Source organism: Myotis daubentonii, chromosome 16 (genome assembly GCF_963259705.1).
Source record: "Myotis daubentonii chromosome 16, mMyoDau2.1, whole genome shotgun sequence".
NCBI lineage: Eukaryota > Metazoa > Chordata > Mammalia > Chiroptera > Vespertilionidae > Myotis > Myotis daubentonii.
The window spans coordinates 3,579,018-3,603,540 of NC_081855.1; the positions used below are offsets into that span (position 1 = coordinate 3,579,018).

The window sequence follows — 24,523 nt, forward strand, 5'->3', positions numbered from 1 at the left end:
TGGGGAGGGAGACACAGGCAGGCGCAGGCTGGCAGTCAGGGCACGTGCAGTGAGCAATGCCCTGGGAGCTAATGGAGGACAAGGCTGGCAAGGCAGGTGGGGAAGGCTGGAAAAAGCCTCGAATGCCAGGAAAGGAGTGGATGGAAAGCATGAGCCCTTTTTAAAGAAGGGAGGCAGCATAATTCAATTTGAACTTTGGGAGAATCCAGTGGCCATATGCTGAATGGACTGAAGGAGAGAAACCTGTTCTGAAAGAGAAACAGGGGCTACAAATATGAGATACTGAGAAGCCAGAAATAAAACCTCAATTCAATTGAAATAAAATGAAGTTATAAAGATAAATATTAAGAAACTAGAGGCCTGGTGCAAGAGATTTGTGCACTGGGGGGGGGGGGAGGGGGCCCCTCAGCCTGGCCTGCGCCCTCTCGCAGTCCGGGACCCCTTGAGGGTTGTCTGCCTGCCGGCTTACAAAGCCGGCAGACAAAGATCCCTCTCGCAGTCCAGGACCCCTCCTTACCGTCTGCCTGCAATGGAGGCGGGAGAGGCTCCTGCCATCACCGCTGTGCTCACCAGACGTGAGCCTGGCTTCTGGCTGAGCGGCGCTCCCCTGTGGGAGCACATTGACCACCAGGGAGCAGCTCCTGCATTGAGCGTCTGCCCCTTGGTGGTCAGTGGATGTCATAGTGACCAGTCATTCTGCTGTTTGGTCAATTTGCATATTAGGGTTTTACCAGCCTATCTAATAATAGATAAACATGGTAATTAACCGTACCTCCGGCACGCTTCCCATGGGCTAATCAGGGCGATATGCAAATTAACTGCCAACCAAGATGGCGGCCGGCAGCCAGGCAGCTGAAGCGAACAGGAGGCTTGCTTGCTCCAGTGAAGGAGGAAGTCAAGGTTCCCTGCCTACTGCTGCTAGGCTCTGAGCTTGCACTCTAAGAAACAATGTTGCAATTATTGAAGCTAAACAAACCCCATGCTTTCAGCCATCCAGCCGAGCTGGAGTTGCAACAGTGTTTCAATTATAGAAGCCAAATATCTGCTTTCAGCAGCCGAGGTCTCAGAGCTGGAGCCGGCTCTCAGTTCCAGTGACAGCCATAGAAGGTAAATAAATCCCAGATTTAAAAAGAAAAGAAAAAAAGGAGAGGTTGGGAGCTTCAGTCACCCACCAGCCTGAAAACGGCCCTCAGCCCCTCACCCAGACTGGCCAGGCACCCCAATGGGGACCCCCACCCTGAAGGGGGTGTGACCAGCTGCAAACAGCCATCATCCCCTCATCCAGGCTGGCCAGGCACCCAAGTGGGACCCCAACCCTGATCCAGGACACCCTTCAGGGCAAACCAGCCAGGCCCCACCCATGCACCAGGCCTCTATCCTATATAGTAAACGGGTAATATGCCTCCCAGCATCAGCAGAGCCGCGAGGCCTCCTGGCACTGGGATCAGCAGAACCACGAGGCCTCCTAGCACTGGGATCAGCGGAGCCATGAGGCCTCCTGGCACCAGGATCAGTGGAGCCTCCCAGCACCGGGATCAGCGGAGCAGCGAGGCCTCCTAGCACCGGGATCAGCAGAGCAGCACCGGGATCAGCGGAGCAGCGAGGCCTCCCAGCACCGGGATCAGCGGAGCAGCGAGGCCTCCTGGCCCCTGAAGCAGCGTGACAGGGGGCAGCGCCCAAACCCCCTGATTGCCCCGTGGCTCTGTGTGTGACAGGGCGCGAGGCCACAACCTCCCTATCTGCCCTGCTCTGTTTGTGACAGGGGAAGGCGCCCCAACCCCCTGATCGGCCCTGCTCTGTGCCTGATAGGGGGGAGTTCCCCAACCCCCATGGGCCCTGCTCTGTGTGTGACGGGGTGGAGCTGCAACCTCCCCATCGTCCCTGCCCTGAGTGTGACAGGGGGGAGTGCCCCAACCCCCTGATCAGCCCTGCTCTGTGGGTGACAGGGGGCGGCGCCCCAACCCCCCTGATGGGCCCTGCTCTGTGCGTGACAAGGGGTGGCGCCGCAATCTCCCCATCGACCCTGCCTTGAGTGTGACAGGGGGCGGTGCCCCAACCCCCCAATCAGCCCTACCCTGAGCGTGACTGGGGGTGGCATCGCAACCTCCCGATCCGCCCTGCTCTGTGCATGACAGGGTGCGGTGCCCCAACTCCCCAATCGGCCCTGCTCTGAGCCCGACCAGGGGCTGCACCTAGGGATTAGGCCTGCCCTCTGCCACCCGGGGGCAGGCCTAAGCCAGCAGGTCGTTATCTCCCAAGGGGTCACAGACTATGAGAGGGCACAAGTGGGGCTGAGAGACCCCCCCCCTCCGCCAGTGCACAAATTTTTGTGCACCGGGCCTCTAGTATAGGATAAGAAATTAGAACAGGATGGGAGAAAGAATTTTGAGCCTGGCCAATGTTACTTAGTTGGTTAGGTATCGTCCAGTGAACCAAGAGGTGCCGGTTTGATTCCTGGTCAGGGCACATGTCCGGGTTGCAGGCTTGATCCCCAGTAGAGGACGTGCAGAAGGCAGCCTATCAATGTTTCTCTCTCTCTCCCTCTCCCTTCCTCTCTAAAATCAAATTTAATAAGAGAATTTTGAGAGGGCCATGCTTATTATTTCAATACTATAATACAATAAATTGGCATCATACTGTGTATTTGCAGCACTATAGTGGTCATAGTCACACTTTTAAACCGAATGAACTATGGAAAAGTAGTGTTTCTTGTTTCAGATTTCAGACAATAGAATACTTTAGCTAATGTTAGTTCATGGAGAGCAAGTATGTCAGTGCCGTCCCTTCCTATTTCCAAGCCAGTGGCAGACATCACCGATCAATCCCAGACTCATCTTTCAAGCTCTGAAGTGGTGACAGCACCCCCCTCAGACCTGTGTTCCAAGCTGTCCGTGAGTTGAACCTGTCTGCCGTCCTTGGCCTACCTCCTTGATATTGAGAAGGAAAGCGCTTCGACCACAAGGAATATTCCAGATCAAACAGAGCAGCTGTCTTTCTTTAAAAAGCAAACTACTTCCTGTTCCTTGGAACTCCCCTAACCCCTGCTTTCCAATGTAGGTCACAACTTTAAGTTAGGGAAGGAAGGTATGAACTGAAGGTGGTGCAACTGGTCAGGACTCAGGAACACACTTTGCCATGGGCTCCCGAAAGGCTCTCGGGCCTTCCAACAGGAAGAGGGAGTTCTGATCCGACTCTGCCAGGAAGGGGACTGCGAAGGAGGTCCTTCACCCTCATGAGATACTCACCCAAGCCAGCAAGCTGGGATGAGAGGGAAGGTGGGGGTGCCGTGCTCCCCACCATGGGGCTCACCACGGCGGGAGACCCCGGCCCCAGGTCTATTAAGTTGTCCTCGGTCACTTCACTCAGTACCTGTCGGAGCAGGAGGTGCAGTGAGCCCGTGAGCCCTGGGGCCCTGGCTGAGGTTCAGCCGCAGGCACAGTGTGGTCTCAACGCCGTGCCAATACAGGAGCCAGGGGTCCACTGTGGGCCCTGGCATGGGGAGCCTGCCCACTGCCCCCAGGATGTGCCTGCTGGCTCTGCCTCAGCAGCCTGTCAACAGCGCGAGCTGCTCATTTCACCAATATTTACATCCTGGTCAAGGAACAAGCGAGACCCCACCCCCGCCCGAGGCGGCCCTCCCAGCCTCGGAGCCCCGCGGAGGCCCAGGGAGTACTCACCCCGTTACTGGCGTTTTGGACCAAGCGGCCGGACCGGAATCGCTCGAACCTAACGGGAAGGGGAGCCCCGTGAGGGAGGGTGGTGGCACTAAGAGCTTCTGGGACCGAGGTTCCAGGAAGGAGACCAACCAGGCCCATGTTAGGGCCGGGAGAGCGGCCCACACACGCACGTCACCCCCTTCCCCTGTGTGGGCTTCACCCATGGGCCCTGAGGTGCGGGAGCAGGGTGGTGGCTGGCACATCAGGCCATTGTAAGCACCCAGCCATCCCCTCAGACGCTGGGCTCGGTGCTCCTCCTGTCACTGGAGCGGGAGGTTGGGCCAACCATTTCACAGGAGCCGAGCCAGGCTAAAGCCCTATGTCACAGGGGGCAGGCCCTGGAGGACAGGCACGCCCTCTGCCGTGGGGGGTCTCTGGGGGCTGCAGCCAGGCCACGCCCAGCCTGGGACTTGGCTCAGAGCAGCTACAGAACCCTCCTCTCTTACCCGGGTGGGAGACAAGAGAGACTGTGAGGGGCGAGCGGCTGCGTGACACTGAAAAGCTCCCAAAAGCTATGGGCAGGGGTAGCTCGGACTCTTCAGCTGGACCCGGAGAAGCAGACTTCACTGGGTCCCGGCTGCTGGGGCCAGCGCCTGTGAGCAGGCATCTCCACGAGGGACATGGTGAGGACGGGGTGCTGAGGGTCTCTCAGGAGGAGTGGAGTCCCTCCCCCCACCTGGCTGGGAGGCACCAGGCCTGGTGGCCCCAGGCGCTGAGTCTGTGGTCGGCCGGGACTGGCAGGCTAGTGGAAGTGCCCACACAGCTCCTGCCACCTGTTCTCGAAGGGGCTGAAAGGAGCCTGACAGGTTAAAAGTCAGGCCATTTAAAACTGGGACCACAAGGCAAGACCAAGGGTCAAGGCACTCAGGTTGGCTCCTGTCCCCAGTTGGCTCGTCTCTGCTGGCCCAACGCCCTCTGCGGAGGCCGCCTCACCTGTCAGCCGACAGGGCCACCTTCCCTGCTGCCTCAGCTAAAGCTGAGACAAAGCCCAGGGTTGTGACAACCCCAGCAAAGTCACCCTCTCAGACCCCAAATGCAAGTATCTGTCACACTGACCGTAACAGGTGCCAGACCGTCATGCCATGAGTCAGCGAGGGGCCAGGACCCCCAGTCTCCAGGGGATTGGGGCTTAAGCTAGTCGAGGGGCCTGTAGGAGGCGCCCCCGGGAGAGCCCGAGCCACGGGCGGAGCTGCTTGCATTCCATCTCCTACACCTGGGCCTGCAGCTGCGGAGGCTGCACTTTTCCAGAGGCTTCGGAAAGGGAGAAGGACCTGCAAGGTCGTTACCTCAAGCCCGTTGGTGGCCCGGCCGCAGGAGGAACTGAGAGAGCGCGTGCTCCCTACGCAGCACCCGGCCTTCCTGCCCCTGCCGGACACTCAGGCTCCCTGACATTTGCGAAGGAAGGGAAAAACCTCCTTTTTTTAAGATGGAAAAGAGAAAAGTCTTTTTCCTTATGGATATTTTTCCTTTAACCCTTTTCAAGCTCAAAGGGTCTTTAAAGAGGCAGGTGCAGCAGCTGCAGGGCCCGGCGCCCGGTGCCGGCCCTTCCCCTCTGGGGCAGGTGCTGAGGAAGGCAGAGCAGCAAGAGGCTTGCAAAGGGCAGAGACTCCCAGGAGAATAAGAGCCATTTCCCTGTCGCCTGGAGCAAATGAGCGTCTCTGGTGGGTAGTTTCCAAACCTAATCTCCCTCCCTCTGTTCCTGAAAGAAGCCCGCTCTGGCCACCAGCTTTCCGAGGGGAAGGAAGGAGCCGCGCCCACCTCTCGTATCTGAGGAAGACGTTGTTGAGGTCGTCGTTGACGCGCAGCAGCTCCTCGGTGACCTCCTCGTTGCACACGTGCGAGATGAGCTCCACCACGCGCTGCTGCATGGCCCGGCAGGTCCTGTGCAGCTCCTGGGGACACACGCCTGGCTAGCCTGGCTGGGCCTTGGCCACATCTCTTTCCTTTGGGAAAACGTGCCCTGCTCCTCAAGTCTTACGGGAGTACGTGCTTGCTCATAAAGCCGGGTGTGTGTAGGATGCAAAGTGGAAGCCTCCCTCACTGCCCCCTTACTCCCAAGCAAACCCGCTCCTGTTCCCTAGACAGACAGATGTCCAGGCCTGCAGACTGCGGGGTGACACAACGACATGCTGCACGAACCAGATTTAAAATAGAAGAGAGGATTCTTTGCAGCTGGCTTTTTCTCTTCAACAGAATGTTCCAGACAGCTTTCCTGCCACTTCAGTCTCACCCCTGTGTGTGTATTATAACGTGTCGCACCATCTCCCATTTGGGACACTCGGGTGCGGCCTCTTTTCTGGCCAGCGCAGTGGGTGCAGCAGCAAACACTGTACTCGCCTGCTGTGCACCTGCACAGGACCACGCCCCACAGCGGAGCTGCTGGCTGACAGGGGTGGCCACGTGGGAAACTGACCGGTAACAGGAAAAGACCCTGCTGACCGACGAGCTCTGTGTATCTGTACCCGCAGCAACGGCAGGAGTGTTTTATGACACCATCAGATATTCACTGTGGGCGGGATGAGTGCCGGGCTTGACCTTGCAGGGAAGACCAGGGGAGGGACCGTGACAGGTCAGCTCACCACAGAGCAAGCAGACCGTGGCGAAGGAGGAGGGTGCTGCTGGCACATCCAGGCCATTCTACGCTGGCCACTCTCCCAGGCGGCTCGGCCTGGGGGCTCCTTCCCTGAGGAAAGAAGCCTGGCCCGTGGGGGCAGCCCAGGAGCACCGAAGCGCAGCTGTATTTTTCAAGACTGAAGTACCTACGTTTGGCAGCTTCCTGTGGAGATGCTCTGACGTTGGGGTCCTGGGCCCTGGCCAGCTGGCTACGGCCTCTGTCTCGGTTCTGCCCTGCTGCCAGCCCTCTGTCAGTCTTTCTTGGTCAATAGGGCCAGAAGCAAGTCCAGTGTCTGGACGTTCTGGGTTTTTCTATGAACAGACTCTCATTCTTGGTTCCCCTAAGACTACCATTTTAGGTTTTTGGAGAAGGCGGGACCATTCCTGGAAAGAGGAGGGCTTTAAGCAAATCACTGGATTCTCATAACCCCTCTCTCCCTACCCCCGGGCCAAACCAGCCCAGGTAGGTAGTACCATCCCACCAGCAGCACCAGGCTGGGCTGGAGGCAGGAGGAGGACCTTGATCTCAAGTGCTCTGAACCTGCATCAGCCTGCACACTGAAGGGTCCCGGGTTCAATTCCAGTCAAGGGCACATGCCCAGGTTTCGGGCTCCATCCCCAGTAGCGGGCCTGCCGGAGGCAGTTGATCAATGATTCTCTCTCATCATTGATGTTTCTACCTCTCTCTCTTCCTTTCTCTCTGAAATCAATCTATACATATAAAAGCCAAGCAACCGGAACAGTGACGCACACTGCAGTGGCCAACAGGCCCGACAGGGGCCCCAATCGGCTCCCCACAACCTCCTGCATCCCCACCCCCTGCCAGCCTGGCCTCGATCAGCCCCCATCAGGGCAGGCTGGCCGGACCGCAACTATGCACAAATTTGTGCACCAGGCCTCTAGTAAAAATATGTAAAAATAAATAAATAAAATGCTCTGCACCCTGGTCTGCTCAGAACACCAGCTCCCGTCACTGTCCTCGCCCTGTCCCCTGCATTAGCCCCCCAGGCCTCCAGGACTCTCTGGCTTCTGTCTCCCTGGGGAAAACAAGGGGTGCAGAAATGGTGAACCTCTGAGGTGCCTCACAGCAGGGGTTTGGGGCACCGACCCTGCAGCAGCCAGGCAGCTCTGCTTTGATCTGTTTTAAACACTCCGGGTCTGTGGAGGACTCGGTTGTGGAGAAGAGTTCCAGTCCCTGACGGAAATGTGTGGGAAGAGGCAGATGGTTTCTGAGGCCTCTGCTAGCTCTCACCCTGGAGCAGGAGGCAGGGATGCCAGAAGCACCTGCTCTGGCCTTGCACTTGCTGCCTTGGCCCCACCACCGCCAGGGGATGACAAGGAAGCTGCCCGGACCCCCAGGAGAGCCTCCCCTCCCCGACCCCAGAGGAGCACCAGGGCGTCCGGCCCGGGGTCTGAGTCAGAGAGAAAGCTTTACATGTCCATGCTTTAACCTTGTAAGTTACTGTCTCAAAACAAAGTTAAACAGGAAGAGAAAAGACAAAGAGCTAGATGGTGAGAGGAGGACTAGAATGCTAAGATTTCTGCCACCACAGCACCAGCTAGCACCGCATGGCCTCCACGGGGTCCCCCACAGCCAGGCTGCGGTGCCGTGGGAGACCTTGCTCTGCCTCCCCTGCCTCCAGACCTCCAGACAGAGAGCCCGCTCGCTCACCGCTGGGCAGCCTTCCCGCTAAACAACAGCTGGGACAGAAGTTCTTAAATGGTGACAATCTGGGCTTTGGCCTCCTTCTGGGTCTGGCTCTCAACAGAGAGGGAGAACAGCTGGTTACTGTTCTTTGTGCAAAAGCCCTCACCTATCAGAGCATCTTATTAAAATATCTCTTTTCTGTCTAATTGATCCCAATGCCTTGATCTTTTCTTCAAGGGCATGCACATCCCCACCTCACAGAACCACCCTTAGGTCCTCGCTCTGGGTGTCCTCCGAACCCCCTCCCGGTCCTGGGGAGCATGGAACAGAGTCCTGAAGACCTGCTCCTAGAGCTCTGGGGGGTGGGGGTGGGTGAATAAGTTCTTTGTTGAAGAGAAAGGGGAATAATGAAGCTAAATGTGTAGAATAAACCAGATTTCTCCACGGAAAACGGTCCTGGCCTCCCAGTCTTTTGTTGAAATGAGATGCAGAAAGAGGGGAGCGAGAGGGCGATCAATGCCTGCCCCTCCTCTTCGTGGACAGCGTGCAGAAAGGTTCTCTACCATTGGTGCCTGGCCGCAGGAATGCCCTTGTGAGCATCACTGAACTAATTAAAAGTTATTAACTGGAGACAAAATCCAAAAAGCTCATTTGAAAGAGACAGAAGGCACCAAACGACAGCACCAGGCTCACTAGAGTCCCGAGTGGGGACTCCAGGCCGCAGTGAAGGCGCGGACCTCAGCGGTGTGGGTGCAGCCACGCTAGGCCCCACGCAGTGCCTGTGTGTGGGGGGCAGAGACGGCCAGCAGCACGGGAGAAAGAGAGGAGGGTTCTCAGGGGATGGCGCTCTCAACTTCTAATGTCCGTCCCTGCTGAGAACCGCCTGGCCATCCTCAAGGTGGGCTGCCCACAGCTGCATCTGCACCCCGAGACTGGGTCGCGGCAGGCTCAAGCATTTAAGGTAGGTTCATACCTACCGTGTGAACGTGGAATGTGTTTCTGCTGGTGTTAGAGACGGACAGGGCAGCAGGTACAGGGAGACAGGCTGCAGCCTGTGGCCGCCGTGCCTGCGCCCGGCACCAGGCAGCACACAAACAGGATCCCCATCCCTCCCTGGTGACGGTGGTCCCGCCATGCTCCATGGGCCAGGCCCTGCGAGCATCACCAGCTCTTCAGTCCGCGGCTGAGCGGCTGAACGAGTGGCGCCTTCCTGCCCTGCTGTGCTGCTCCCCAAAGTCTGACCAAGGGCTTCCACGGGCTGACCGACAGCTGCTGCTAAGAACGAGGCGGGAGGGACTCGGCGTAGGTGTGGAGCTGGCTGCTGCCAGGAGGTCTCCCAGCCCAGAGCAGAGGCCCACACACTGAGGAGCTGCTGGGTCCCGCGGCGGCTTACTCTCCCGGGAGCTCCTGAGAGGCTGACAGCGCAGGGGAGTGGAGTGGCCTCCGCCTCCCTCAGCCACAGTAACCACCCAAGTCCTCAGGCCCAGTGCTCCCTGGGCTGCTCTGCCCTCCGCAGGGCTGCGGCGAGGCTGCAGCAGAACGGCTCTGTGACTCCCAGGAAGCGATCGGGATGAAACCCACCCATCATCATGGTCTGTCACACAGTGAATCCAGGGCTGACACCTCCAATTTCCTCTCTTCCCATTTCCTCCGCCTCCACCAGCAGCTCACACTCGAGACGGAGCGGCTTTTGTTGGCGTGAACATTTGGGCTGGTGACAAAAGCGTTTACTTCCATGGCCCTGGCCAGTCCTGTGAGCTCTGACAGCTTCTACTCAGCCATCTGGCTGCCCTCCACTTGCACTAAGGGGTCCTGGGGATGGGCTGATCCTGCCACTTTCCCAGCAGCCTGTGCCGTTTTCCCACATGGAAGGCTCACTGTTTGATCTGACCTTGGCCCTTGGGAGACCCTCCCTGGCTGGCTTCTGATGGATGGGGAGGAAGAGGAGGAGAGATGTCAGGAACGACTGAAGAGTTGGCCGGCAGCCGGGGCCATGTCTGTTCACAGAGCGCCCGACTCCCGAAGCCTCCCGCTGTACCAGAGCCGCTCTTTCCGTTTGATTTAAAGACAGCAGCGAGGCTGGGAGGCTCAGAGTTGGAACAAAACAGAGGGAAGAAAACGTCATGGGAAGCAACCTATTTTTGAAGACTGTGAGCTGACACCAGGAGATTAGGTTCTGTTTGTCTTGGCTCATGGGCTTGTTTTAGAACACACGCGCACGCACTGGCACACAGCACATCCCTGCTGTCTGGGTCTGCTCGGCTGTCTGGAGGCAGGCTGGCTTTGTTCACCCCCACCCCCGCTGCCAGGAGCTCCGCTCTGTCCACTGCAAGCCCTTGTCAGCAGGAATTCTGATGCTGACACAGCGCAGAGCTACCTCAAGCAGCCCCTCAGCTCCCGCCGCTTCCGGACTAATCACAGATCCCAGTGCCTCCGGGAATGCCCGGAAGAACCCATCACCCAGGCGCGAGTGGAGGCCAACACGCAGTATGGGTGCTGGGTCCCCTGGAGTGTGGCATGCGGACAGCTGGCCCTGCTCAGTGAGGCAAGCCCGGTCTGCCAGGTCTCAGTGAGGCTGCCTTGCTCAGCTGGCAGAGGGTCTCATCTTGGCTTCAAGAGCAGCCTAACGCCACAGTTTCGGGGAGATGAGCCGCGTCTCCGGCAGTCAGCGGCGAGCTCCTCAGGGCAGGCCTCGGCACAGCATCTCAGTGCCTCTCGGGCTTTGCTCTGCGTTAGGCCCTGAACAGGCTTCCAGCCCTGCTCCTCTCCCCGGGAGCTGATGGCTTCGAAGGATGAAGGGGGCACAAAAGAGATGGCTGTGTGCATTCCTGAGGACCGGCCATCAGACGGGCCTCCACAGGCTGCAGGTGTGTGCCAACAGCAGGGGGGATGTGGGGCACTTAGGGGCCCAAGACTGACGGCCCGAGGGCAGACGAGAATAGCAACACGAGGCCTGCCTGGTGCACTCACACCCGTTCGCCAGGCCCGTCTGGCTCCCGATTTATTTACTCAAGCATCTTGCCTCTCACTGAAAAGATCTGGCACCTGGGAGTCTACAGCACCCTCTCTCCACCCCTTCAGAGGGGCACTGCTTCTCAGGCGGGGCCAGAGCCTGAGACGGGAGTGGCGGGCCTGGGAAACAGGCCCGAGGCAGGGTGTCTGGCTCTAACACAAGGCCCCCCCGCAGGCCAGCCCTGCACCCAGACCCCTTTCAGGCAAACTGCCAGGTCCACAAGCGTCCAGAGGAGAAGCCAGGTAGTGACAGGGCCGCGGGGCCACATGTGAGCAACCTCTGCCTGGGGACGGATGCTCAGGGTCCAGGAGGAGAAAAGGGACTTCAGCTGCCCCAGGGCCCGGGGGTCTGGGAAGGGCGTGATGAGGGGGAAGGCTGATGATGTTAAGGGTGCAAAGCAATACACACAGATTGTACACATAATAACATCATCTCAACCACATCTGAAATAAACATCAAGGCACTGGCGATGGCTATTTGTGGATGCGGCATTAGAGAAAATTACTCCTTTCTCCTTTGAACTTCCTTTTTCTTTAGATGAGCATGGATTTTGCAATTGGCATTTTATAATCAGGAAAAAATGTTACTAAGGAAAATAAAAAAGAGAGAGCCTGGTACTGGCCTCTGTCTGTTTCTAGGAAGCATGAGGCTGGGTCTGGGCCCAAATGGACTCGGCCCCTCTCTCACCAGCTGCATCCCTGGGCCCAGAGCCCCAAGATGAGGCCCCTCACCTGTAGCAACTCCAGATCAGATGAATCTTCCTGCCCAGGAACCATTTCCGTTAACATCTCAGACATGACTTTTGTGTTTCCTCGAACAATGTCCAGTTCGCTCCGCAGCCTGGCGATCTGTTGGGCCCAGAGGAGGGAAGAGGGAGGGAGAGGTCGGTCACCGTGCCTGGCCGGGGACGCCGCCCTCATGGGACACAGGCTGCACTTCTGAAGGAGTGCAGCAGCAGCACCGTCTTGTCTCCCTCTGGTCTAGAGAGTACTGATGGGGGAGGGGGGCCACCTGGAGAGCCCGGTCACTCTGCCCAGGACTGGGAGGCAGCACTGGGCAAGGAGAGCGCTCTGGGCCCAGATGACCAAGCTGGTCTGCAGCCCCCGCTTCCCCGCCCTGGGGCAGGGACTCACCCTCAGGCCTCTGCCTCTGCTCTTTCAAGGGAAAGGTGGAAGGTGTGGTCCCCAGTCCCTTCAGCACTGGGATCCCTGCTGAGGAACCAAGTAGTTATAGACTCTGGCTCCCAGCAGCTTATCCTCAAAATACTATGTCCTTCTGAGAGGCTGGCCAGGTTATGCACACTTTCCTGGTGTGGCAAGAGTGAGGGAGAGGCACTGAGAGAAAACCACAGGGAAGGCCACTCCCTACCAAAGGATAACAACCCCCGAAAACTACCCAACCCGCCCACCCAACAGGGTCTCCAAAGCCTGGGCCTGGGCCATCTCTCCTGCAGCAGGAACACCACAGGATGGACCTTAAGCTCCGAGCCTCCGTCTCCCCACCTGAGAAGGAACTGGGAACCCCCACGTTGTGCAGGGTTGCTGCGGGTAGCTGATGTGGAAATGCCCCCCTCACTCGTGTCGGTACACATATACCCGACACTGCTGGGATGTGCAGACAGCTGGACCGCAGGCACTCTGACCTGTACTTGACCCCGTGCACGGAGGCCTCCCCACTTCTTCCCGCAGCCCCCTGAGGCCTGTGCCCTCGCACAGGTACAGGAACAGGAGGCTCAATGCATGTTTACTGGCTGGACAGATGGGAGGGATGGCCCACCAGGGGGCAGGCCAGGTCCTGGCAGGCTTCTCTCTGCCTCGGGCTCTGCCTGACGGGTGGACGGCCCAGGTCTTGGCTGAGAAGAGGTTTCTGACCAGGAGGCCCAGGACTGCGCGGTTAGAAGCCATGTGGGCTCTGAAGCCCTGGGTGCTCCAGGCCCGGCTGGTCTCCTGCTGCCTCTGCTTTCATTCCCCAGGGGCAATTCTCATGCCCCTCAGGCGTTCCAAACCCTCTCTCCACGGTTCTGGCTGCTGAGGGCTCCCCTCACCCCGCGTTCCCACACGCAGACAGTGGAGGGCCTCGGGCCATCCAACTTCAAACATGGCTGCCTTCCCTCTGAGCAGAAGGGCACAGTCTGCCCAGGGGGGCAGGTCCTGGTCATTGTAGGTGATGAAAAGGGGCACAGTCTGCCCAGGGGGGCAGGTCCTGGTCATTGTAGGTGATGAAAAGGGGCACAGTTCAGTGAAGTGAGGCCCACAGTCAAGGTAAATGCGTTTCAACAGTCTCTCCTCAGCAGAGCACGCAGAACTTGGGTGCTTATATCCTCCAACTGCCCTCAGGCCCATGACTGCCCAGCAGGTAAGAGGGCAGGGTTACTGCCCCATTGTATGGACAGGAGGCACCCTGAGGGCTAAAGGACTGGGGAAGCTGGCGCCTGCTAGCTGGCCTCTCCCTCCTCCCGCCCGCTCCCTCCTGGGGCCCTGGCACAGCACGCCCACGAACCAGGCAGAATCATCTGTCCTCTGTTTAAATGAGGCCCCAGAATGATGACATTGTCACAGGTACTATGTGAGGATTTAAAAAATATAAACATCGGATGGATTTTTTTCAAGCCTGACCGATTCTGAAATTTTAACTAATGGAAATTCTAGAGAATCACCTAAAGATCAGTCTCCACATCTCACCGAAAAACCCGGGTTGGGGTTAAAGGGCATTGCTTCCCGGGAGGTCCCTCAGGGAGGCAGGCAGTGTTTGGGGTGAAGCAGGAAGAGGCTTCCTAAAGAGTCTCCCTGCCCGGCCTCTGCCTCACAGGTAAGTCCGCCCTATCAGCACACACATAGGCTGTTCCCAGCTCGGCTCCATTCCTGTGCTCTGGCCTCACCTCTGCCCCGGCTTCTTCCCCGCTCCCACCCTGCACTAGCCCCTCCTCCAACCATCGCCTGCTGTGCACTTTCCTCTGGCCTGCACCACCCCCACCTGCCCACCCCACACAGTGCCCCTGGCCCACACTGAGCCCCCTACCCTCCACCCCCTCTGCCCCCCGCCCCACACCAGCCCTGCCCCGGCATGGTGCCTGGCAAGGCCCCTCTCCCGCTTCAAGACCTTCCGCAGCAGCAGCTCAGGCTGCCTTCCAGGCACTGCCCAATCTGGGCTCAGCACCTGGACACTCTCCCACCTCAATGTGACCGCAGTCCTGACTGTCTTTGCACCTGTCTCCCCCACCGGACTGTGAGTCCTCAGGAGAGGGGCTGGCCCTTTCCTCTGTGTATCACTGACACCTGCCCGTGTCTCTGGGAGGGCAAATGAGGGCAGAGCTGGCTTGCCTGTGCCTGGTGTATGCAAGTACCTGTTCTGCATTGGCTGTGATGGGGCCGGTCACACTCAGAGCCGGGGCCTGCGGCGCGGAGAAGGGAGGAGGAGGAGGCGAGGAAAAGGAGCCGGCACTTGTCCTCTGCTGCGCCTGGGACCTGGGCACGGTGGCGGCTGGATCCACTTCAGGGACACTCTGGCATGGCAACAACAGAGTCCTCTGCTCACTCGGACTGCCTGCGCAGCAGGACCTGGCGCCTGCCCCACCCAGGGCAGCACTAGCTGCAGCACCTGTGAAGAGGGGCCCTCTGCTCCCAGTCTTTCCCTCTACGCCCTCCCAATGGCCTCTCCCTCTGCTTCCCTCAAAGCCAAGCCCAGACCCCTCAAAAGGCGGCAGGGAGAGCCCTAGCACTCTGTACCCCATTACTAGGGCCACCTAGGGATCCTCAGTTGGTACCAGAAGATTATGTTTTGGCTTTTACAAGTAGACTAATATAAATAGTAATTATGTAATTTACTGAACATTCTTTGTAATTACAGGAACAACAACATAGTTCTGTATCATCTATCTATATAAAAGGCTAATAAGCTAAGTGTCCTTCCCTCCGGCCAGGTAATGATGTCACATAGCAAAGCCTGGCTTCCTCTCCCTAGCGACGACTAGCCTCCTTGCAGGTTCTTCAGCCCAGGAAACTTTAGCCAGGTGGAAACACTTTACACTTTAACCAAATGTCTGTGAAGTGTTTTCATGTGCCTCATCTCATTTGATCCTCACAAAAGTCCCAGAGTAGGTAGGTAGGAGACTCGATGGAATCCTATTTTCTTTTCATTAGCCAGAAAATGGAGATTTAGAAAGCTCAGAAACTTGACCCAACTGAAAAGAAGAAATGGGGGACCTTGAAAATGACTTCAGGTTTTCTCACTGCGCAGAATATAGTCCAACACTGCTGCAGTTAAATATTTTGCCCTTTGTTCTCCCTGTGTGATCTACAATAATAATCTGCTTCGTGTTGGTATTTGTTGCTGTGTTGCTGATAATTACCTGAAAGAGAAGTTGGGGTGCTTCACTGGGCTGGAAAAAGTTTAGCTACATCAGAAAGCAGGTCTAATTAAGCAAATTTGTTCTATATCTGTAAAAGGCCAAGTTGACTCACACATGCGCGATACACATAAAGCTCTCACTGGCGCCAGTCGCACATGTGTGTTTCAACCTGTCGTCGTCGATTGTGAATTTGGTTGACACTTCTATTACAGAGGAAGGGTGAATAGCAATATTAAAATATTTCTTCTAATTAATTTCCTTTCAATGTGCATGAATTTGTGCACTGGGCCACGAGTTATTAGAAGAATAAAACAGTTGTGTTTATTCCACAAGGCACAGTGTTTTGGGGGTCATTCTGAAAACACTGCCCTGGAAGATATAACTCCTGGTGCTTCCCTGTGGGCATCTCTGATACCCTCCTGAGCATGAACGGTGCTCACACGACAAGACCCGCACAGGCCGCTGCCCTCCTCCCCCATTTCAGAGGTGGGCTGACAGGCCAGCAAGGCAGTGTCCTGAGCCCTGGCTCCCCTGGATCCCAGCCCACAGGGTGCACACGAGCTCCCGGGAAGGGCGGCCAGCCTCTCCTGCAGGCTTTTAATCCTGCAGCACGGGGCTGCCGCGAAGGCTGCCGCGGCACGGCCTTGCGCGGCCTCTACACGGCCTTCCATGGGCTTTGAATCCCAAGGTGTCTGGGCTGATGCCGCCCGCTCCCAGCTCTCCGTAAATTTTAGAGCCATTTGATAATGGTCCATTTAGAGCATCTGATTAGCGTGTACGGCCGGGAAACCCCAAGCTGTTCCCTGCCCAGCGCAGCGGCACACTCATCTCCGCACTGCCAACACCGAGGTGCTCCTGTTCCCCAGGGGAGGCCGGCCCGCCCATTCCTGGGGCCTCTGAAGAGCAGGTGCTAATGACCCTCAGAGAATGGCTTCCCCCAGCAGCCATTTCCATGAGAACATCTGAAATGATCCCTCTATTATGCTCTTCCACAGGCAGGATGAAAACTGGGGGAGACACTGCAGCCACTTAATCACTATCAGCCAGCTGTCTCACTCCTGCACTCCCCTTGTTATTAAAGAGAAATGCCCTCGAGCTTCAAGACAGCGTGATGACAAGCTGAATAATTCAAATGGAGCAGCAGAGGGGCGGGTGCGTATTCTGCAATAGGCCTTTCTAGAAAATGCCAGCTGGGAGCTTACCCGTTGCGGTGTGTGTATGGGAGACAGAGCGTCCAAATCTGCATTAGGAAACTCGACCCCTTTCCTCTTCAGCTCCTCATATATATGCACAACACCCGTGAGGTCAGGACTGCTTCGAAAGGCGTCGGCCCACGCCTGGAAGGAGAAAGGAGGCCTGTTAGGAAGCGTGTCTCCCGAGAGCTGTCACGGCGCCTGAACACCCACTGCACCCAGCTGCTCTCTCAGAGGCCAGTGCTCCCCTGGACCCCAATGCGAACTGCCCTGGCAAACTATCCTGTCCCTCTCCCCCTGTCAGCGCTGCCACAAGGCAGGTGGCAAAACCTTGGTTTTTTCAATGGTGCTGTTGAGCATGAACGAAAACATAAAACTTAATTCAGCATCTGTATTTCCTTGGAGAAGAGACAGAGAAATAACACCCAAGCTTTGCAGTACATCCTAACATGCAGGCATTTCCCTAATCGCAAGGAAATCAATTTCTGGTGAGTTTAGTTGAAGGGCGAGCAGAGGGCACCGCCAGGCTGCCGTGGGGCCAGGGGCGCTGTGGGTCTGCAAGCTCGCTCACCGTTTCCCACACTGCTGTGTGGGGTTCTCGTCAGTGGAGGCAGGAACCACAGGCAAAGTGACAGGAAGGAGACAGCGGCGTGTGGCTGGGAAAGGCCCCTCTAGGTCTCCTCGGCAGATGCGAGGACCCTACAGCTGAGGGCGTCTGGGGCTGAGCGGGGAGGGGAGCCCGTGCTGCCCGCGATGTCAACGCACACGTGCCCGCATGGAAACCCACAGGAAAGCGTGAGCACTAGTTTCCTTTACATGAAAACAGCACAGAGAGGAAAGAACACAGATGGAAACGGATTGCCACTTACCACTGATTCATGAAACTCTTTAAAAATTAAAAAAAAATCTGTTCTTTGGAAGTTACAGAATACATTTTATTTTTTTAAAATATATTTTTATTGATCTCAGAGCGGAAGGGAGAGGGAGAGAGAGAGAAAAATTAATGATGAGAGAGAATCATTGATCAGCTGCCTCCTACTGAAGGTGGAGCCTGCAACCCGGGCATGTGCCCTTGACCGGAATAGAACATGGGACCCTTCAGTCTGCAGGCTGACGCTCTATCCACTGAGCCAAACCAGCTAGGGCCAGAATACATTTTTTAAAAGTATAGCCAAACAGCTCCCCCAAAATTGGGCCCAGCTCTTCAGAGTCACCCATCACCTTACAAACTCCCAGGGGAAGGCGGAGCCTTGGGGGCCAGGGTCCTGTGCTAATTCCGTTGCTGTCTCCAGCATTTAACCGCCTCCCGGCTCCAGCAATGCTCCAACCAATCCCGAGGCGGCCAGAGCAACGCTATCGCTTACCCGCAGACCCACTTGAAGTGAAAAGGCCAGCTTCCAAAATGCCTTGTTAATTACAAGTGATGCATCTTACTTAACAGAAACATACCGTCAGTCTGGCTCCCTTGATCCACTTATTTAATTTGCACACTCAGGGGCTAACCCTGCATCAGGACAGCCCCTGTCGGGTTGGCTGACACTTTCCTCAGGATCCTGAGTTGGGCAGAGGTGCCTGCTGAGGCCTCCCTGGAATCCCAGCTGGGGAGCAGTCACAAGAGGCGTGCCCCCTGGGAAGTGACCCCGAGCCCCATCTTCCACCAGCTGCTTTGGCCTCAGCCACCTGGTTCACACTCCAGCTGAGGCCCGTGACCTAGCTTCCCATGCACTAGCACTGGAGTTTGGGCCTAACCGCCAGCACCCAGGGTGCTGTGGGAGCGGGAGGAGCAGCATGGCAGCTCCTCCTGGGGCTGCTGGAGGCCTGTTTCTATGGGAGGGCCAACAGCTCAGGGAGCCCCTTTTCATTCGTGTCGCTTTCCATCCAGCTGACTATGAGACGAGAAGAAGGAAGATTAAAAAACCATCACTCTTCTCTCCAGTCAGTTGAGAACTCTTGGGGCACCTGCCCAAACAGCGTGTCACCAGACCCCGTTCCACGGCCCCAGGCAGGGAGGGGAAAGACACACCCCACGCTGGCCCAGCAGCTTCTCCCCTCGCAAGAGTCTGGCCTGGGCCTGGGGCCTGCGGGTGAGACTGTCTGTGGATGTGGCCCTGGGAGTCAGTCCTGTGCCAGCCCCAAGCTGTGGATGGGAGAAGGAGCCGCAGGTGTGCCCCGTGAGACACACAGGAGATTTGGAGGGTGTTGCTGATCCCTTCCGTCCATTCCCCAGGGCCCGCATACCCCAGGGGTGTAGGTAGCCCCGCCTTTTCATGACAAACTTTCCTCTCTGCCTAGGCAAGCTGGAGTTGGCATTTGTTATTTGCAACGAAGCTGCCCTGGCTAATCCACCCCCTGCCCGCCTGCTGCTATTTCAACCCCTGTGGGCCCTGAGCAGGTTAGGTGCATTCTCTACTGAGCAAGATTCTGGTGCCAACGGGAAGGGGCAGGGGGCGGGGCGCCTGAAAGGAACAGCCATGTGGGGAAACACAGATGTGGGAGACATGCAGAGGTTCTCCGTGCCTCGAGTATCTTGTTGGGTCCATGCCCAAACACTGGGCACACACTGCGTCCCGCCCCTGCTCGGGGAGAGCAGCCAGCACTGAATCCTGTCCTCAAGAGCAGCCTTACTGTCCTACTTCAGAGAACCGAGGAAGGTGGTCACTTAGGCTGGCAACAGACTGTGGTGACAGCGATAAAGCGGGGCCCCTCTGACCCAGGGCTGGGAGGACCTGTTCCAGGGGAGGTGGAAAACCGCCAGGGGCAGAGGCGGTGGAAACCACCGGGGAGCCGTGACCGGCAGTGCTGGCCCCCTAAGGGGCCCTGGCTGGTAGTGACTCAGTGGCCCTGTCCCTGCTCTTCACGTAGTTCTTTTTCCCGCCTGTGCGCCTACAGTGTCAGGGGTTGAAAGACCCAGAGGAAGGTCTATTGAGAGGGAAAAAAGAAAGTCATGCTTTTATTTCCTTTGTTCCTTTGGATTGTACGCCAAAGTCCAGACTAAAACCTTATAAAACATGAACCATATCCTATTCATTTCTGTATTCCTCAAGTTTTGACAGTTTTACTTTTTTTTAAAAAATATATATTTTATTGATTTTTTACAGAGAGGAAGGGAGAGAGATAGAGAGTTAGAAACATCGATGAGAGAGAAACATCAATCAGCTGCCTCCTGCACATCTCCCACTGGGGATGTGCCTGCAACCCAGGCGCATGCCCTTGACCGGAATCAAACCTGGGATTCCTCAGTCCGCAGGCCGATGCTCTATCCACTGAGCCAAACTGGTTTCGGCAGTTTTGACAGTTTTAAATCATCAAATTTCAGATAAATAAACAATTACTGATTTAAACTATGGGTTCTGTTCTTTGGACAAAAGAAAGCTCTGGCATCTTCTGCTTCTGCCCCTGGACCAAACTTCCTGTTCCCAGTGGCAGGGTCCACGCAGATTCAGCCGTCAGTTCTCTGACACCTTCTAAGAACACAACAGCCTCCTGCCCCCAGCCCAGCCCCATCAGCTCACTTTCGTCAGTGGAAAGAGAGTACAGTCACACCTCGGTTCTCGGCCAAGTTGTTCACGGAAAAATTATCTTGGTGTTGAACAAAACTTCGATTTTTGACCCAATACACCTGTATGGTCAGTCACATGTTTCTCAGGCAACAAACAAAGGAGAGAATGCACGAATATGAGTCAGTTGACTGCTTAACCTTGTGTTGTTAACATCTCAGGAAATTGTGCTGTGAATACCTTCGTGTTTTTTGTTTTGTGGCTGCTTATTATTAAACACCTATAGTAAATTATCCTGGGTGCTAAGAATGTGAGTGACAGCAGCAAAGTGAAAAGGAAAGTTGTGAGGCCCGGCTGGCATCAACCTAGGAGCCAAGAGGTCATTGGTTTGATTCTGAGTCAGGGCACATGGTTGTGGGCTCGATCCCCCACATGCAGGAGGCAGCCGATCCATGTGTCTCTCTCATTGATGTTTCTCTCTCTCTATCCCTCTCCCTTCCTCTCTCTAAAAGTAATTTTATTTTATTTTTTTGTTTTGTTTTGTTTTTTTTTTAATTAAATCTTTATTGTTCAGATTATTACATTTGTTCCTTTTTTTCCCCCCCATAACTCCCCTCCTCCCAGTTCCCGCCCCACCCTCCGCCCTCACTCCCCACCCACTGTCCTCATCCATAGGTGCACAATTTTTGTCCAGTCTCTTCCCACATCTCCCACACCCCTTTCCCCCCCAAGAATAGTCAGTCCATTCCCTTTCTATGTCCCTGATTCTATTATAATCAACAGTTCATTCTGTTCATCAGATTATTTATTCACTTGATTCTTAGATTCACTTGTTGATAGATGCATATTTGTTGTTCATAATTTGTATCTTTACCTTTTTCTTCCTCTTCCTCTTCTTAAAGGATACCTTTCAGCATTTCATATAACCCTGGTTTGGTGGTGATGAACTCCTTTAGCTTTTCCTTATCTGTGAAGCTCTTTATCTGACCTTCAATTCTGAATGATAGCTTTGCTGGATAAAGTAATCTTGGTTGTAGGTTCTTGGTATTCATCACTTTGAATATTTCTTGCCACTCCCTTCTGGCCTGCAAAGTTTCTGTTGAGAAATCAGCTGACAGTCGTATGGGTATTCCCTTGTAGGTAACTGAGTTTCTTTCTCTTGCTGTTTTTAAGATTCTCTCTTTGTCTTTTGCTCTTGGCATTTTAATTATGATGTGTCTTGGTGTGGTCCTCTTTGGATTCCTTTTGTTTGGGGTTCTCCGCGCTTCTTGGACCTGTAAGTCCATTTCTTTCACCAGGTGGGGGAAGTTTTCTGTCATTATTTCTTCAAATAGGTTTTCAATATCTTGCTCTCTCTCATCTTCTGGCACCCCTATAATTCTGATGTTGGTACGCTTGAAGCTGTCCCAGAGGCTCCTTACACTATCCTCGCATTTTTGGATTCTTTTTTCATTTTGCTTTTCCGGTTGGATGTTTTTTGCTTCCTCGCATTTCAAATCGTTGACTTGATTCTTGCGCTCCTCTGGTCTGCTGTCGGGCGTCTGTATAATATTCGTTATTTCAGTCTGTGTGTGCTTAATTTCTAGTTGGTTCCCCAATATAAGATCGAGGGTCCTATTAGTTTTCGTGTAGATCTCATTAAGTTTATCGGCAGCTTCTAAACAGTTCTTGAGAGACCTTAAAAGTGTGGTTCTGAACTCTATTTCTTCCATTGACAATTTTGTCCTGTTTCTTTGTCTCCGCATTTTGTTATGCTTCCTTGGTGCACCCCCTAGTGGTCTTTGTTCGCAGTCTTATAGATAAATCTTGATTGTTGTAGCTAATTCCAGGGAGGGTTTGACCTCCAGGCCAAGTGGCTATGAGAATCAGCTGTGTCAGCAGTGAGAGAACTTCTGTCCTCTAGGGAGGTGCTAATCTAGCCTTTGCCTGAGGCTATCCGGCAAATGCCTCTGTGCAGGGCTTGGGCGGGGCGGGTCGCACAGGATCAACAGGGTGGGCCGGAGAGAGCAGTTATGGCGGCTCTCAGTCCTGTCCCAAGGGGCTCTGCCTCTCTGAGTCCCAGCACCCGCTGCAAAGCTCAGAGAGAAAGCTGCACTCGCTCTGACCAAAGCCAGACAGTCCCGCTTCTCCCGTTTGAGTCTGGGTCCCTAAAGACTCACCCGGATCTGGTGCTCAGAGTCTGCGACTCCCTCCCGATTGAAAACGTCAACCGCGCCCTCCGCCGCCAGCCCGCTCCGCGCACTCTGCACCTCAGAATTTGACTTCAGCACTGCGCCTCCTCTGAGTGTCAGTATGCGTTTCTCTTTCCTCCTAGTAGTAGGACTTCCACTCAGCCAGCGTTCCTGTGGTTCTGGGTGATGTCCCTTCCGTTTTTTGGTTTCACTTTTGAAGTAGTTGTTCAAAGCAGCAAACTCCGGCGTTAACCTATGCCGCCATCTTGGTTCTCCCCAAAGTAATTTTAAAAAATATGTTTTTAAAAAGTTGTGAGAACAGTGATAGAGCTTAAAAAAGAAATAATTGTGAGGTACGATAGAGGTGTTCGTGTGTCTGACCTGGTTACCGAGTATGGCAGAGCAAAATAGTTAGCACAACTTTAAAACATAAAGAGGCCATCAAGAGTGCTGACTGATGTTGCTAAGGGTGGGGAAGTGCTCCTGAAACAACAACTGCAGGCAACTACCGAGTTAGAAGAACGGTTGTTGATTTGGATAAACGAAAAGCAGTTAGCCAGTGATAACGTTTCAAAGGCAAGCCTGTGAAAAAGTGAAGACACTGCGCACTGGCCTCCGAAGGCAGCCTGGAGCCAGCGCCGAGGCTGTCTGTAAGGCTGCGGGCCCTGGTGGTTAGGGGAGAAGCGCACCCCGCCGGAGAAGCGTGGGGAGGCTGCCAGCTCTAGCAGAACTTGCGGAGGCCGAGGGATCTGTTCCCATCAGCGTCCCACTGTGACGGACAGGCCCCTCCTGGGAGGACATGCCCGCGAGGACCCGCCAGGCCGGAGAGGCATCGCCGGGACACAGCCAGTGAAGGGCGACTGACGTGACTGTTGTGTGGGAATCGAGTGGGGACTTCAAACTGAAGCCTCTACTCGTCCACCATTCCGAAAACCTGCGAGTTTTCAAGAAAAATAATGCCGTGAAAACCAAGTGGAATGTGGAGGGCCAGCAGCAAAGCATGGTGACCAGGAAGCTTTTTATTGAGTGGATTCATGAAGTGTGGGCTCCAAGTGTGAAGAAATACCTCCCGGAAACGCAACTGCCACTCAGGGCACTTCTTGTCATGGACGAGGCTCCTGCCCACCTCCAGGCGTGGCGCGGAGCTGCTGGAGGAGCACAGCCTCAACCCTGCCGGGTCCTCACCACCCACAGCCTCACCCCTGCCGGGTCCTCACCACCCACAGTCTCACCCCTGCCGGGTCCTCACCACCCACAGCCTCACCCCTGCCGGGTCCTCACCACCCACAGCCTCACCCCTGCCGGGTCCTCTCCACCCACAGCCTCACCCTGCTGGATCCTCTCCACCCACAGCCTCACCCCTGCCGGGTCCTCTCCACCCACAGCCTCACCCTGCTGGATCCTCTCCACCCACAGCCTCACCCTGCTGGATCCTCACCACCCACAGCCTCACCCTGCTGGGTCCTCACCACCCACAGCCTCACCCCTGCTGGATCCTCTCCACCCACAGCCTCACCCTGCTGGGTCCTCTCCACCCACAGCCTCACCCCTGCTGGATCCTCTCCACCCACAGCCTCACCCTGCTGGGTCCTCACCACCCACAGCCTCACCCCTGCTGGATCCTCTCCACCCACAGCCTCACCCTGCTGGGTCCTCTCCACCCACAGCCTCACCCCTGCTGGATCCTCTCCACCCACAGCCTCACCCTGCTGGGTCCTCACCACCCACAGCCTCACCCCTGCTGGACCCTCTCCACCCACAGCCTCACCCTGCCGGGTCCTCTCCACCCACAGCCTCACCCTGCCGGGTCCTCACCACCCACAGCCTCACCCTGCCGGGTCCTCACCACCCACAGCCTCACCCTGCTGGGCCCTCTCCACCCACAGCCTCACCCCTGCCGGGTCCTCACCACCCACAGCCTCACCCTGCCGGGTCCTCACCACCCACAGCCTCACCCTGCTGGGCCCTCTCCACCCACAGCCTCACCCCTGCCGGGTCCTCACCACCCACAGCCTCACCCCTGCTGGGCCCTCTCCACCCACAGCCTCACCCTGCTGGATCCTCTCCACCCACAGCCTCACCCTGCTGGGTCCTCTCCACCCACAGCCTCACCCTGCCGGGTCCTCACCACCCACAGCCTCACCCCTGCTGGGTCCTCACCACCCACAGCCTCACCCTGCTGGGTCCTCTCCACCTAACAACTCCTCCAATCCAGCCCACGGACCAGCAGGTCATTTCTAATTTCAGGAACACTACACAAAGGCCCTGTTCCAGAGGTGTTTTGAGGTGACCTCTGACACTGATTTAACCCTTCTAGAGGAACA

General features: G+C 56.0%; 1 protein-coding gene across 12 annotated transcripts in view; it reads right to left on the minus strand.

Moving 5' to 3' along the window:
• TOM1L2 (target of myb1 like 2 membrane trafficking protein) overlaps window positions 1–24,523 on the minus strand; it is a 142,245-nt gene that overhangs the window by 15,052 nt on the left and 102,670 nt on the right. For 6 of the 12 annotated variants that reach the window (XM_059668382.1, XM_059668378.1, XM_059668376.1 and 3 more), the window contains 6 exons: window positions 16,541–16,675; window positions 14,334–14,492; window positions 11,722–11,838; window positions 5,475–5,608; window positions 3,678–3,726; window positions 3,246–3,369 (listed from right to left, as the gene is read on the minus strand). In XM_059668382.1, coding sequence (XP_059524365.1) covers window positions 3,246–3,369; window positions 3,678–3,726; window positions 5,475–5,608; window positions 11,722–11,838; window positions 14,334–14,492; window positions 16,541–16,675 — 718 coding nt within the window. Of the gene's footprint in view, window positions 1–3,245; window positions 3,370–3,677; window positions 3,727–5,474; window positions 5,609–11,721; window positions 11,842–14,333; window positions 14,493–16,540; window positions 16,676–24,523 lie in introns of all 12 variants that reach the window. The other 6 variants (XM_059668381.1, XM_059668377.1, XM_059668375.1 and 3 more) reach the window with 2 other exon arrangements.